The sequence below is a fragment of the Nicotiana tabacum genome, chromosome 7, assembly GCF_000715075.1.
Source record: "Nicotiana tabacum cultivar K326 chromosome 7, ASM71507v2, whole genome shotgun sequence".
Classification (NCBI taxonomy): Eukaryota; Viridiplantae; Streptophyta; class Magnoliopsida; order Solanales; family Solanaceae; genus Nicotiana; species Nicotiana tabacum.
In genome coordinates, this window is record NC_134086.1 from 117,860,826 (window position 1) to 117,875,600 (window position 14,775).

Genomic DNA, 14,775 nt, shown 5'->3' on the forward strand with positions numbered 1-14,775 from the left:
AGAAATACTGTTACCACCACACATTTGTCGTCAACCGGAAAAATGAGATAGACCAATGCCAAAATGATTATTTTGCAAAGAAATAGAGGCTGGCCAAGGGATCATTTAAAGCTGCAATGAAGAGAAAGGAGATGGAGATGGGGGAACAGGAAGAAACTGTAGGGAGAAAGAAAAGGTATTTTTTTTTTTTTTTTTTTTGGGCGGGGGGGTGGAGGAGGGGAGGGGTAAGGAAGAAGATAAGAAAGGGATATGGTAGGGATTTAGGATTTTTTATTATTATTATTTGTTGTCTTTTATTTACTTTCTCCTTTACATTTTTAAATAGAGTAATTCGAACGACGCACTTTGTCTGCATGATTGGCACGCACTTTGACCACGTGAGTTGTGCTACTGCCACATAAGCATAGTCAGAAGGCGGAGGTGTTTACTTATAAGATCCGGTGCAATTTAGGTGGCCCGGAGGCCATTTTGCCAACATAGAAACAAAATTTACGCAAGCCTAAACTCCTTTCTGACTATCTTAGTTGCTCAAATTTCAAAACATTCCAAACGTTTCAAATCTCCTAAACTCACAAAATCATAAGAAAACTTTGGCCCTCTGGAGACAAAACTGATATCATACTCAATGGATCCAAAAACTGGTACAAAAGGTGGTATGTCACTGGTAGTATCCGGCATTCTGCTGCCTACAAAAGGTGGTATGTCACTCAGCTGCATAAATTTACACCGACAGAGACGCCCCATTATCAGCCGCAGTTAGATTCAGTATCATATTAGCTGCCTTGGAGCCCTGACAAGGTAGAAAGATTTAAGCATCAGCAAACTTCTAGAGTATGAAACTCATTTTGAAGCAAATGCATAACTTGAAACATAACTATAGCATTCCTAGACAAGCCCCAAATACCAACTGAATAAAGATGTCAAGGTTGCATCCAGACAGCCAAAGAAATCGTATGTAAGTAGTTCTTAATTCTTGAAGAGTAGGAGAAGAGGTGAAGTGGAAGGTATTAAGTACCATGACTCAGGTGTCTGGTAGAGGGATGTTGAATTGCCAAAGCACGACTGAAGCATGTCCGTGTAAATGACACCAGCATTAAGTGCAACAGCTGCCATTCCAGGAGGCAACTCCTTCGCAGCTGACCTTGAAGTACAATATGGTGTCACCTGTTTACCGAGAGGTTAAAAAGGTTATGCCTAAATTTGTGTCAAGTAAACAAATGGCATTCTTGAAAGGGAGGCAAATCATGGATGCATCTTTAATCGCTAATGAATGTCTCGACACTAGGCTAAGAGAGAAGATACCAGGTATAATGTGCAAACTTGATATTGAGAATGCATACGATCATGTGAACTGGAATTTCTTGCTGAAGGTCCTCAAAGATTTAGGCTTTGACCGGAAGTGGTTGAATTGGATTTGGCATTGTATCAGTACAGTAAGGTTCTCTGTACTTATAAATGGTTCACCACAGGGTTTCTTCGCTTCCCAACGAGGCCTTAGACAAAGAGATCCTATTTCTCCTTTCTTATTCTTGTTGGTAATGGAAGGACTTAGTAATATGATCAATTTTGCAGTTCTGAAAGCTGAATCAGTGGTTTCAGGGTGAAATGCAGACAGGACCAGGGCCTCTCTATTTCGCATCTTCTCTATGCTGATGACTCCCTTATTTTTTGTGAACCAGAGGTGAATCAATTGAGATATTTGAGACTGATTCTATGTGTGTTTGAAGGAGTTTCAGGACTTCATGTGAAGTGCAGAATAATTCCAGTGAACACAGTTCAAGATTTGCATAGTGTTGTTGCAGTTTTAGGGTGCCAAACAGAGTTTCTTCCTACAAGTTACCTAGGATTGCCTCTGCGGGCAAAAGCAAAATCTGAATTTATCTGGCAAGGAGTGGTGGATAGATGTGAAAAAAGATTGGCTAACTGGAAGAAACAATACCTTTCTTTTGGGGGAAGATTAATATTAATTAACAGTGTATTGGATTCAATTCCCACATATACTATGTCCTTATTTCTCATGTCATCCAAAGTGGAGAAGAAAATAGACAAGCTAAGGAGGGAATTTTTATGGCAGGGAAATAAAGAAAACAAACGGATTAATCTTGTCAAATGGAGCACTGTCACTGCAACTAAGGAACAAGGAGGTTTGGGCATTAAGACCTTAAGGATACAGAACAGAAGCCTTTAATTGAAGTGGCTTTGGAGATTTAGTGCAGAAGCCGACACTCTGTGGAGGAGAGAAATTTGGTCTTTTGAATGTATGGTACACCAACAGAGATCCCTCTTCACAAGGAATTAGTATCTGGAGGAACATAGACTCCTTGTGGCCAGTTTTCTCACAGCATATTGATTTCAAGACAGGTAATGGAAGGAAGATTTCCTTTTGGCAAGATAAATGGTTGGGTCATCTACCTCTCAGAGAACTTTTCCCTGTAATATACAGATTGGTACTCGACAAAGAATTCACTGTAGCACAATGCTGGGAAGATAATAGCTGGAATATAAAACTCAGAAGAGACATTAATGACTGGGAGCTAAATGAGGTACCTGAATTCTTCAGTATACTACCTATATCGGTAAGCCTAACCAGTAATGAAGACCGTTTGATATGGAGAGGACACAGAAATACAGAAATAGAAAGGGGGTGAGAAGACAGACTCAGAGAAGGGGAAAAGAACTTCACAATACAATCGTCTGCTTTGTTTTACTAACCTATTGCTATTTAAACATTCTCTAACCCGGGTCTAACACATAACTTGCTAAATTTCCTAATTCATCCTCCAAGATGTTATTTCCATTCATAACACCATCACACCTTGCCACACCCCCCTAATTACTATATTTGGCCCCTAAAGGAAGCCCCATATAAACCGAGGGATAAACATCAGTTTTCCAACCCATAATACTTGCCAAATCCATGACGCAGTCACTGGCATTTTAGAATTGCTATAAAATATATGAAAAAACAGAATTGAAAAGAAAACTTTTAAGCACGAAACAAGCTATAGAAAGGTTTTGAATAAACTGAACTGTAAAAGGTAACAGATAAAGCTAGTCATTACAAAATCACTACAAAGTGCTAACGGATACCAGATAGTTGGCTAACTACACACAAAGCACTAAATACTAGTCAATTGGCTAACTACACAGTCACTAAACACAATAACTACTTACAGCTACTAGTCAGATCAACTACACACTGAAGTTACGAAGCTAGTTACTTGGCAGGGTTGTTCATTAGCTCATTTGGAGCAAAAAACTGCGTGGGTGACACCTGATAAAAAGGCGGCAACCACAAGAGATTTAAATGCGAAAAAAACTATGAAGAACTGATAGTAAATAGGAACAGATGCAGAAATTGGCATTTGCGCCACCCTCTTCTCCATCATATCGAGATTCTCTCTGACCTTCTCCACTTTCTTCCTTGTATCAGCATTCATTTCCTGCTCCAGCCCGCTTAACTTAAGTATCTCAGCATTAATTTCATCCCCGAAAGCTGATAGCTTTTCAGCTAGACATTTCACCTCAATTTCTTTCACAAATTTTATTTTCCTAAAGGCCAAATAGCAGCAAACAAAAGTCCCGCTTACTTGGACCAAACCACTCACCACAGTAAAGTAAAATACGGGACATTGTAAAGTTTTGTTTGAAGTTAGGGCAAACACAGAAAAAATAATTCATCGCAAAGAAAAGAGCTACGGCTTTTAGAGAGAATTTCAAGGGATTGAGAAGTTCACGTTGTACCAGACTTTCGTCTTCGTTTAGAGATAACAGTTTGGTCGTCAATTTTTTTGATTCAGCTGTTACTTCTTCCACCACCTTTACAACTTCAGCCATAGTGTTGGAGAAAGGAAGAGAGGGAGGGAAAGGGGCCGGCGGGGTGCACAATCCAGAAATTGAATGAAGAAAACCGTTGTTATATATAAGGAGGTCAAAGCCACATAAACGTAAAAGTAGAAACCGGATAAAAATAACTAAGCTCAAACATAATACTTGATTCGCAGCTTAAAATATTTATTTGACTTATTTATTGCTATATTACTAATAATAATTTAATAATTGAAAGTTTAGTTTCTCATATCAAAGTTTAATAGTTGAGTAATTTAACGAATTTGAATTTTTGAATGATGTGAACATAAACAGTAAACATCGATTTCTGACCGTCCATTTTTCTTTAAATTGTTTTATTTTTATGTTGTTATTATTGTCGGAAATTTCGGGGAAAAAAAAGAATAAACCTTTAATTTTGGAGAGTAATGATTAAGGAGAACGAAGGTTGCTTCTTCTTTTATACACGACTACACCGAAAAAATTAGGGAGAAATTCAAAAATAGTCAGATTTACAACTGGTCGTTCAAAAGCAGCCCAGTTTCAAAAGTAATCGAAATTTAATCACTTTTTTGTGTAATGATAAATCTAAGCGAAAACATTGTTCAAAACCCAGAAAATACACCAGTATATTATACTGGAGTTCCAGCCCAGGATAAGTATGCTCCAGCATAATATGACGAAGTTCCAGCATAAGTACACTGGAACTCCAGCATAATATACTGGAGTTCCAGCAAGTATAATTGTCCAGTATAATATACTGGAGTTTGGAGCACCGGTGCTCCAGTCTCTAGTATATTATACTGGAGTCAGCAAAGTATACCGGTCCAGCATAATATGCTGGAGTTCATACACAGGTACACCGAACTCCAGTATATTATGCTGGACCGGTCTCTGTTGCAGCAAAATAGTGACTATTTTTCATTGACTTCGTAAACGCTAGCTATTTTTGAATGACCAGTCCGAAAACTGGCTATACTATGCTATTACGCATTCAAGACTTAAACATCTCAATATAGCTTTTCTTTTTTCGGTTCTCAAGGATTGATTTTACTAATTTTTGTTTAGAATTAACTCGTATTTTTAAAAAATTTGCCTTTGTACTTAATTAGAAGATGATTAGCAATGAAAACAAGAAAAATGCTCGGAAAATAGGACCTACTTTATCAACCAAATAGACAAATTTACATAGCCTAAACTCCCTTCTGACTCTGTCTTAGTTGTTCAACGCATTCCAATTGTTTCAAATCTCCTAAACTCACAAAAACATAAGACAACTCTTGGGGGGTTGGGGGGGGGGGGGGATGTTATCATAATCGCTGGAGTTAAAAACTGGTAATATCCGTCATTCTGCTGTCTACAAAAGGTAGTATGTCACTCGGCTGCATAAATTCAGACCGAAAGAGATGCCCCATTATCAGCTGCAGTTAGATTCAGTATCATATTAGCTGCATTTGGAGCCCTGACAAGGTAGAAAGTTTTAAACATCAGCAAACTTCTAGAGTATGAAACTCATCTTGAAGCAAATGCGTAAGTTGAAACATAACTGTAGCATTCCTAGACAAGCCCCAAATACCAATTGAATAAAGATGTCAAAGTTGCATCTAGACAGCCAAAGAAATTGTAAGTAGTTCTTAGTTCTTGACGAGTTTGAGGAGAGGAGGGTGAAGTGGAAGGTATAAAGTACCATGACTCAGGTGTCTGGTAGAGGGATGCTGAACTGCCAAAGCACGACTGAAGCATGTCTGTGTAAATGACACCAGGATTAAGTGCAACAGCTGCCATTCCAGGGGGCAACTCCTTCGCAACTGACCTTGTCAGACCCTCTATTGCCCATTTTGAAGTACAATATGGTGCCACCTGTGAAGATCCAATCAGGTCACAACAATATTGGCCAAACTCGAACCCCCAGCAATTATTTAAGCTAGTTGGAAATCTAAATAAATTGGTTTTTTCATCACCCATTTGAATAATTAATCTGGTGATGATTCGCATGCATAAAGTTCCGTCCTCATTAACTTCCAAATTTTGAAGTGCCAGTTTAAAGGCTCTCATTTTGAGACCCCCCCCCCCCCCCACACACACACACACACACACACAAAAAAAAAAAAGGTGGAGTGAAAATTTGTCAAAGGCCGAGAATAAATGTATGAGTTGCATGGTCACTACATGTCATATAGGGCAAATGTTCTCAACTGTCACCAAATTAACCTAGCAAAATGAAGCTCATCAAGCATATTGGCTCTTTGCATATTTTGAAACCCCTCAGTTATCAAGGAAAAGATCCAAGAATTTATGACGTGGAACTCTAGGGACATAAAACATGAGATCCGATGCACAGCTGGCATACAAGAACCAACATTTTTGCAAATCATCAGCAATATGATTAACAGACTAGAGTAAAACTATGAGAACTTATGGATAAAGTTCTGGTAATTTCAGTAGAAACTGAGTTTTACCTGTGCAGCGGCAGATCTTCCCCATGAAGAAGACATATTTATGATCACTCCTTGCTTCTTCTCAAGCATTAGGGGAATAAAGTGACGCAGAACATTTGCAGTTCCTTTTATGTTGGTATCAATGACAGAATCAAACTCTTCAGCTGGCACTTCCCATAGTTTGTTGTTCCTATTAATAGTTCCTGCACTGTTCACTGAGCGAGGTTCATATTTTAGGTCTTTTTGAATATGAGATAACAAAGACCACTACAAACTATAGGGTGTCAATTTAAAACCATAAAAGTGTAACCTGCCAATTCAGCAAACTTCAACAGGTTGGGTAAGTGCCATAACCATTCAAGGATTAAATTAAGTTAACCCCAAATTAACCCATTGAAAAGACTGGGTCAACTTGGGCTACTTACCAGCCCATACAAACATGGAGCTGCGCACACTGTCACCCAAAAGAAAAAGACAAACAAATGGTTTTGATGAATGATATAATTTTACTTTATTGCTCAATGAAGCATTTTTAAGCAACTCAACATTACAATATAAACTAGAAAAACATAAACAAATGGGAAAGTAGTGTTGAGTTGGGCGGTTTGGATCAAGAGCCGCTGGTCAACCCATCTTGATCTTACTCATTTCGACCGGAACAGACTTCGAACAAATAGGATCATTGACCCACTCAATGATTCAATCATTTTTTTCTACCTAAATCGACCCATTATACATAATTGACACTCCTAGTTAAGAGTAAATATCCAACTGAATTTCCTACCTTTATTTTAATGCTACAAACTTACAGCCATCTTGACCAAAAAAAATTACAGTCAATCAATCAATCAACTACATCTCTATCAGAATCTTGCAAGTGACCCCAGTTATTTATAAATTCTCAATTTATTATAAAACACGAAATTAGCTCACCAATCCCAGCAACTCGACTCGAGACCTTATAATGATAACACAAATTTCTAAAGCAAGTGTCAACAGACATATCAACCAGCAGTACATGCATATAGAGCGGGAGGCTGCGATTTAACTTTAAGTGCAGGAGTGTACAATACCATACTAAATAATGAACCGAATGCTTAATGATGGCAAAAGAATGATGACACAATATGGCATAATACATACTGATGAACAGCACAAAGCCTAGGCTACACTGTGCAGTCTTGAAACAGCTCAGGAAATATGAATAGAGAATATAAGCCACTTGTAAAATGAGAAGCACTTGTTTTACCCTCTTCTCTAAGTAGAAACCAGAACCAATATGCTCCATCTATGCCAAGAAAAATTGATTATCTTCAGAATAATTTGGCTATTCTCAAAGTAAAGATGTCATCAGTTAGTGATGTATAATCAAGTCCAGTACCTAAATTAGTATGTATGTGAGGATTAATTTCAGATCCTCAAGGACAAATATGCTTTCATCTATCACTGTGAGATGTGACAGGAAACTCAGAAATAACAGCCTTAAATAGGATTAATGAGAGAAACTTTCTCCAATTTCTAGTCGGACCATCGCAGAATGCTTTCTCCTTCAAGATATTCTTCGTTTAAATTTTAAAAAAAAAAAAATCCCAAGATTCAGGAAAAACTCATCTGAATTATTAAATAATTATTTAAGTCAATTGAATGTTGTTGTTAGAGAGGCAGGAGTAAGATTGCACTTTAATATTGGTAATGGGAGCAAAGTTATTAAGATCACTATATCCTTTATAAAAAGAACAAAATGTACAGCAGCAGCAAGGTTGTATACAACCAAGTACCAATAATATCAGGAACGCCCTTTTTCTCCATAACAGCACGTGCTAACTCTTCAACACTGCTATTTAAACTCTGAAATGCCAAGGAAGAAACACAAACTATGTCAATGGATGCATGTAGGCTGACTAGCAATTTTGTGAAGAAAACAAATTAAACTATATAAATATACAAACACAGATATATTCATTCTTGCAGTCAGCCAATATGTTTATTCATCACAGCAACATTCAACTATGACAAACACCTGAGATTTAGATGCAAGCAATATGGAAAGCAAGTACTCAGAAATATAGACAAGGTACAAAGTACTGATTGAGGAGGTGCAGAAAATCTTGTACTGAACTTCAAACATGTATTCTATCTCTCCTTAACCAACAAGGCTTTTAATATTAGTCGTAGTGTCTTACAAGCCATTCTTTTCTTTTTTGATATGTTGGGACACTTTTATCCCTCATTTTTTAGCAAAACTAGCAGATGGAAACACTAGATAAAAAATTAAAAAAGAAATTTACATCAAAAAGAGAACATATAAAAGGGTCTCTAGAGTTGAGCACCCCCATAAAAGTCCTTCCTCGATAATGGACATAAAAAATTAAAGGAATTTCCATATCTTCAGTATACATCGGGTCATTTATATTCTTGTTCTCTTAGAAACTTGTTCCTACCTGTCCCACATCATTTTTGCCCAATTCTGGAGTCAATCAATCTGTGCCTTCAATTGAGCTTCGAGACTCAGTTTCTACTTTCTATCGAACTATATTTTCCATGAACTTTTCGTCAAATCGAATAAGTAACCGCAACACTCTATTCCACCTGAGAGACATAGGCTTTTACATTTTCCATGTCTCCTATTCAACTCATTCTACCAGTCTTCACTCAATTCATCCTCATTATTTATAAACTAACCACACTCAGAACAGCCAAAACCCCACTTTGACTCAAGTATTTGGTATTTTTAGCTTTTCCTCCCCTTAGTCTCCAGCCGTTATTTTCAGCCTATTCACTTGCGCATCCTTTGGAACTTGAATTTATCCAACTATATTCCCCGTGATGTCTTGTTCAGATGAAGAAGTTAAAATAATGCTTTGAAGCTATTATTGTATATCCAGTTCAGAGGAAAAAAAAAACTTCTTGAGTCTTCTCAATGACTCGATCTTCTTCTATTCATGCCTCCTTGTTGCTTAAACTAAAACTACATGCAGGATAGTATACACCCTAATCCAGATGAATAGACAAATTCTAATTTCTGCAACTATTGCGGAGTTTTCTAATACATTAATGGAGCCATATTCCAGAAAAACTACAACAATCACCCATACCACAGTAGCTACAACGAAACAAGCAGCAAAACTAACAACATTACAAATTCATGTTTCAGTTTCACAAAACCGCAGAGCAAAAATAATAGTAGGTAAAATGTGGAATGATGTGGAGGAAGAAAAAAATATTTCTCTGTCACCAGCTTATGTGATAATATTTCCTTATTAATCTGTTCCAAAAAGACATATTTCTATAACTGGAACCAATTACTTTGAACTTCTCATTTAACCTTAATGAGAAGCTATTATATAGCCACACAAATGTTTTGGCATGTTTTAAGGCGACAAATGTCAATCCATAGACAATTACCATCTTGAGTAAGCTTTCTAATTGAATTGTTTAACCAATTTTCCTAAGTAAACTACTGACAAAAAAAATTAAGGTATACAAATGCAACTCCGTGGGAAGATTCTGGACGCAAATACATTTATGCAAAAAGGGCGGGGCAAAGAGAAAAATGTGAAATTAAGGATTACCACGTCGACGTTCATGAGGAGGTGTTTATTCTCAGAAGGAGGATTGGTAACAGAAGCGAGCTCGGGTTGGAGGGCATTGAGCTTGTCCTGAGAACGAGCGCAGCCGATGACACAGTGGCCTCTCTTCGCCATTTCTAGGGCTAGGGCTTTGCCTAATCCTCGGCTCACGCCTGTAATTAACACCGTCCGAATCTCTCCTCCGGCTAATCGCATACTGGAAATTCCTGCCGTCGTCGGCATTGGCGGTAGTGTCATGTCTTCTGATAGGAAAGCGGCAGAATTGAAGTTACTTCCCTTTCCCTGCTTATATCCAGTTGCAAAAATAATACTTGGATAGAATTATTTTAAAATAAATTATCTCAAATTAAAAATTATATCGGGTCTATCACAGAGAAAAATAATAATCCTCGAATAAAGCATAGACAATTTCAGAATCAATACAATATATCTAATCGTCAAAAGATAATATTATAATAGCTAATATCAACATAATTAATCTCAATTCCAACATAATTTATCTTCGAACTAAACGACCCCAAATCGGATTCCAGCTCTCTTCTTTTTTGTTTTAACTTTCAACCTCTAGAATGCCAGCACTTTACTCTTTGGGGGTCATTTGATTACAAAAATTAAAGGCATACAACTATTTTGGGTTCGATTAAATTTTTTATTTCAATATAGGCATATTACAATAATTAATATTTATACCTCATATATCCATTCTAATTATGTATTATTAATCTCGAGGTAAAATATCAAAATAACATATTTACCAATTACCCTTTTCAAATTTCTTTCCCCGAAATCTTTTAATAAAATTAAGGTTAATATTAAAACTTAAAATTCTATCCAAGTTTATATAATATTAAACCAAATGTACATTATTTATATTTATAGCTCATGTATTCTTCTATTCCAACAAATTAAATATCTATCAATAAAAGTATATTTACTAAATAAATTTGTTATTATTTAATCTCGTTTTATGATCCGGACATTATAATGGAACTGTTACTTAACAAACCGAACCTACTTTATTTCTAGCTTGTTTGGGTAAAGTTTTGAAAGATCAAAAGTACTTTTAAAAAAAAATAGTTATTTTAAAGAATTATTATTATATTGGCCGGGTTTTTAGCGAAGGAATAGGCATCTATTTATCTATATCTATATTCTATATAGAATTCTATATAGAATAAGAGAAGCAAAAGCACTACATTAAGACAAGTGTCTTAACCACAAAAGGCCAAGTGGCATTGTTAATACAAAATAAACTACTTTTGTAACTAAATTTTTTTAAAATTTTAAATTTTGAATTAATTGGTTACACTACTTGAATTAATAAATATAGATATTTTATAATTATCAATAAAAAATGAAAATACAAAAAAAAAATATTCTACTCATTCAAATTGGAGTTTTAAAATTATTTTATAATAAATAAAAAATAACAAAAAATAAAAAACTACCAATTCAAATTAGAAAATAATTTTTTCCTAATATAGTAGTAGTATTGTATGTGTGTGTTTACATATGGGAGTAGTTATTATACTAAATCGGTAATTTATTAATAATTCATATGTCAATTTAACAATATTAAGTAGTGGATAATACAATTAGATAAAAAAACAAATAATTTATAATACAATTAGACTTATAAAAATAATTAGGATTATTATGAGAAAAAGCGTACATATACACATAACTAAAATCATAATAAACAAATAGTCATAAATGAAGAATATTAAATAAATAAATCAAATGATATCTTAAAAATACATATACTGATTAAATTTCTCGTATAGGAAAATTTAGTGAATAAATAGAACTCATAATTTCATAATGAAAAATACAAAAATATAAAGAAACTATTAGGATATTATACATAAGATAATATATTATATATAAAACACAAATTATTAATTATTAACATTATTAGTATATTTTTTATAAAAAATAATAAAAGGTTTATAATTTTGATGAATTCAAAATTATAATTTAGTAAAAAAAATGATATTATTTAAATTTTCAGTAAATATAAAATGAGAACTAATCAAATATTATAGTAGAAATGAATGTACGAAAAGAGGTGGATTAATTTTATAATAATTAATAAATAAAGTATAAATAAATAACACTCAAGAAAATGATTAATAAATTCACACAATTGAAGAATTTTAAACAATATAACATAAATATAAAATATATATATATTCAGAATAAGAAAATATATGCGTATGTTCTACTAGAAGAGAAGTGGTATCAAAATATTAAGATAACTGACAAATTAATAAATAAAAATTAGTAAATATATAGTACTAAGTACTTGCTAATTTAATAAAGAATAAATAAGGAATAAATAATTTATTTGATTACTATAATGCTTTGTATCTTTTGATGATAAATTTTATTATACTTAAGTATACTACATTAAATAATAAATAGTAACTATTATTTATTAACATAATATAATATATTAGATCATAATTTTATAAAATTAATATTCCGTCAAATTATGCGCGTATCACGTGGGGTTCAAACACTAGTTTTGAAGTAATAGTCGAAAATGGTTTTCAACTTTTAGACAAAAGCAAACAAAGTTTTATTTTATTTTTTGACCTATTATAATGTTCAAACACATTTTGTTATTTTCTCTTTGACATCACTGTAATGAGAGTGCCAGTAGTATGTATTGTATTATATTGTATTGTATCGTATCGTCTTGATGTATACAGTGTTTAGATAGATTGTATTGTTATTCGTCGTTTCATGATATTATGCACCAACAATATGAAGAATAAACTTGCAATATTATAAAGAAAAAAAGTAAGATAAGAGGTAATATTATTATATAAAAAGGTAGGATAAAGGATAAAATAGGATTTTTTTTAATAATCAAAAAAGGCAAGGTGAGAGAAAAAAAACAAGAAAATGACGCGACCACGCCAAATCGGTCGTTTCATAAAGTGGTACTTTCGTCGTTACGTAACGACGGATTTAACGATACAATACAATAAAATTTAAGTAACAATTAAAACAAACATTGTATTTAAAGTAATAATACAATATAATACAACAGGTAACAACCATCCAAACAAGCTGTAAAGAGTTAGAGTGGTTAGAGTAAATAAAAAATTACAAATCACTACATTCAGACTCGTTTTTTATTTACATATTAAAATTTTATCTTATGAAATATAATATTGATTTATTAATAAATATATTTGATTAACAAATTTTTGGGAGTTATCTTGCTAATTGATAAATAGGTGACAATTTAAATGTATATAATTTTTCATAATTTGACAACATAAAAATTACTCTTTGAAAGAATTAGCCAAATACAAGTTACTAATGAAATAACTTCTCGTATGTGCAGCACCCCGGAAATTTTTCAAATGTTAAAAGTCTCATTAGAAGGTCATTACGAGCTAAACCTTTCAATTGCATGCTAACAACGACAAAACCTATGAATAAAATCCATTTGATATGTTAACATATGTTAGGACATGGTTTGAAGGGTTATAAGGACATTTAGAAGTGGGGTAAAGTAGTTTGGAACTATTTGAAATTGTTACAAGAATGGAGGCGCCCAAGGTCGCACATGACCTAACTTCAAACGACCATGTGTATAATGAGTTACACTGGGTTCAACCTGTAAAATTAAAGATATTCAACAAACATCTCGAAGGGTTCAAATAGCTGGCACTAGGCCCAAATATGACATTCAACCCAAATAATGATGATAGCAATTAGTTTTCAGTCAAATACACGATAAAATCATCAATCGGGACGGATCAAGTCACAATCCCTAATAGTACACGACCTCATGCTCGTCATCAAGTGTGTGTCTCACCTTAATATAGCACTACGATGTGCAATCCGGAGTTTCAAATCCTCAGAACATCATTTACAATCAGTACTCACCTTGAACCGGCTAAATCTCTAGCTCGCGACGCCTTTGCCCCTCGAATCAGCCTCCACGCGCGTCGAATCTATCCAAAATCTGAACGAATACGTCATAATATGCTCAGGGAACAAAGCCCAAGCGAAAACAATCGAAAAATACCAAAAATTCCGAAATTAGCAAAGCCTGAGCCCCGGGCCCACTTCTCGAAACTCAGAAATTTTCACATCAACGGGTTCCTTATCCTTCCACGAGTTCGTACATATCAAAAGTTCCCAAATCCGACATCAAATGGTCCTTCAAATCCCAATTCAAAAGTTCAAAAATCTCAAGCCCTAGTTTCTTCCATTTTTAGCTTAAGTTCCAAGAATTTCTAGGTTGATTTCACAATAGAATCACGTTTTAGGATTCAAAAATCTTACCTCCAATCAATTCTCCTTGAATCCTTCTTTAATCACCTTCAAAAAGCTCTCAAGATGCTCAGTTATGGAGGAAAATGACTCAAAATCGCGAATGAAATAACTTAAAAGCTTTCTGCCCAGTTCTGACCTCTCTTCATCGCGATCGCGGCCCAAGCAACGCAATCGCGAAGAGCAAAATTCCAAGGCTCCAAAAACACGCTACGCGAACGCGACATATGCACTGCGAACGCGATACTTCCACTATCCATATTATGCGAATGCGAGACCAATAATGCGAACGAGAAGAGCAAATTCCACTGGATCCCAAATCCTTATACGCGAATGCGGAACACTTCATGCGAACGCGAAGCATAGGATCTACGCCCTCCGCGAACGCGAGACCTCAAATGAGAACGCGAAGGCTAAACTCAGGCCAACCCAAAATCCTTCTACACGAACGCGAGACCTCAAACGCGATCGCGAAGGCTTAAATGTATGCAACACCAGAACTGAAAATCTGCAATCTCTCAAAATAAAAAATGGTCCGATTGACCACCCGAAACTCACCTGAGGCCCTCGGGACCTCAACCAAAAGCACCAACACATTCTAAAACCTTATTCAAACTTGTTCC

At 34.8% G+C, this 14,775-nt stretch overlaps 2 protein-coding genes across 3 annotated transcripts; both read right to left on the reverse strand.

The window, feature by feature from the left end:
- Nucleotides 1-423: 423 nt before the first annotated feature.
- LOC142161827 (NADPH-dependent pterin aldehyde reductase-like) lies at nucleotides 424-3,963 on the reverse strand. 2 transcript variants are annotated; one of them, XR_012693499.1, is made up of 3 exons: nucleotides 1,303-3,961; nucleotides 1,016-1,164; nucleotides 424-790 (listed from the first exon to the last, which is right to left on the reverse strand). XR_012693499.1 is itself a non-coding variant. In XM_075217535.1 (3 exons), the coding sequence occupies exons 1-3, from the start codon at nucleotides 3,835-3,837 to the stop codon at nucleotides 769-771; spliced, it is 264 nt and encodes an 87-aa protein (XP_075073636.1). In that variant the 5' UTR covers nucleotides 3,838-3,963; the 3' UTR covers nucleotides 424-768. The 2 variants fall into 2 exon arrangements, 1 of the variants encoding a protein (XP_075073636.1); XM_075217535.1 differs by having other exon boundaries at nucleotides 3,745-3,963.
- A 1,006-nt stretch (nucleotides 3,964-4,969) lies between these two features.
- LOC107830838 (NADPH-dependent pterin aldehyde reductase-like) lies at nucleotides 4,970-10,195 on the reverse strand. Its single transcript, XM_075217536.1, has 5 exons — nucleotides 9,839-10,195; nucleotides 8,045-8,114; nucleotides 6,288-6,481; nucleotides 5,516-5,688; nucleotides 4,970-5,290 (listed from the first exon to the last, which is right to left on the reverse strand). The coding sequence occupies exons 1-5, from the start codon at nucleotides 10,091-10,093 to the stop codon at nucleotides 5,221-5,223; spliced, it is 762 nt and encodes a 253-aa protein (XP_075073637.1). The 5' UTR covers nucleotides 10,094-10,195; the 3' UTR covers nucleotides 4,970-5,220.
- Nucleotides 10,196-14,775: the final 4,580 nt, after the last annotated feature.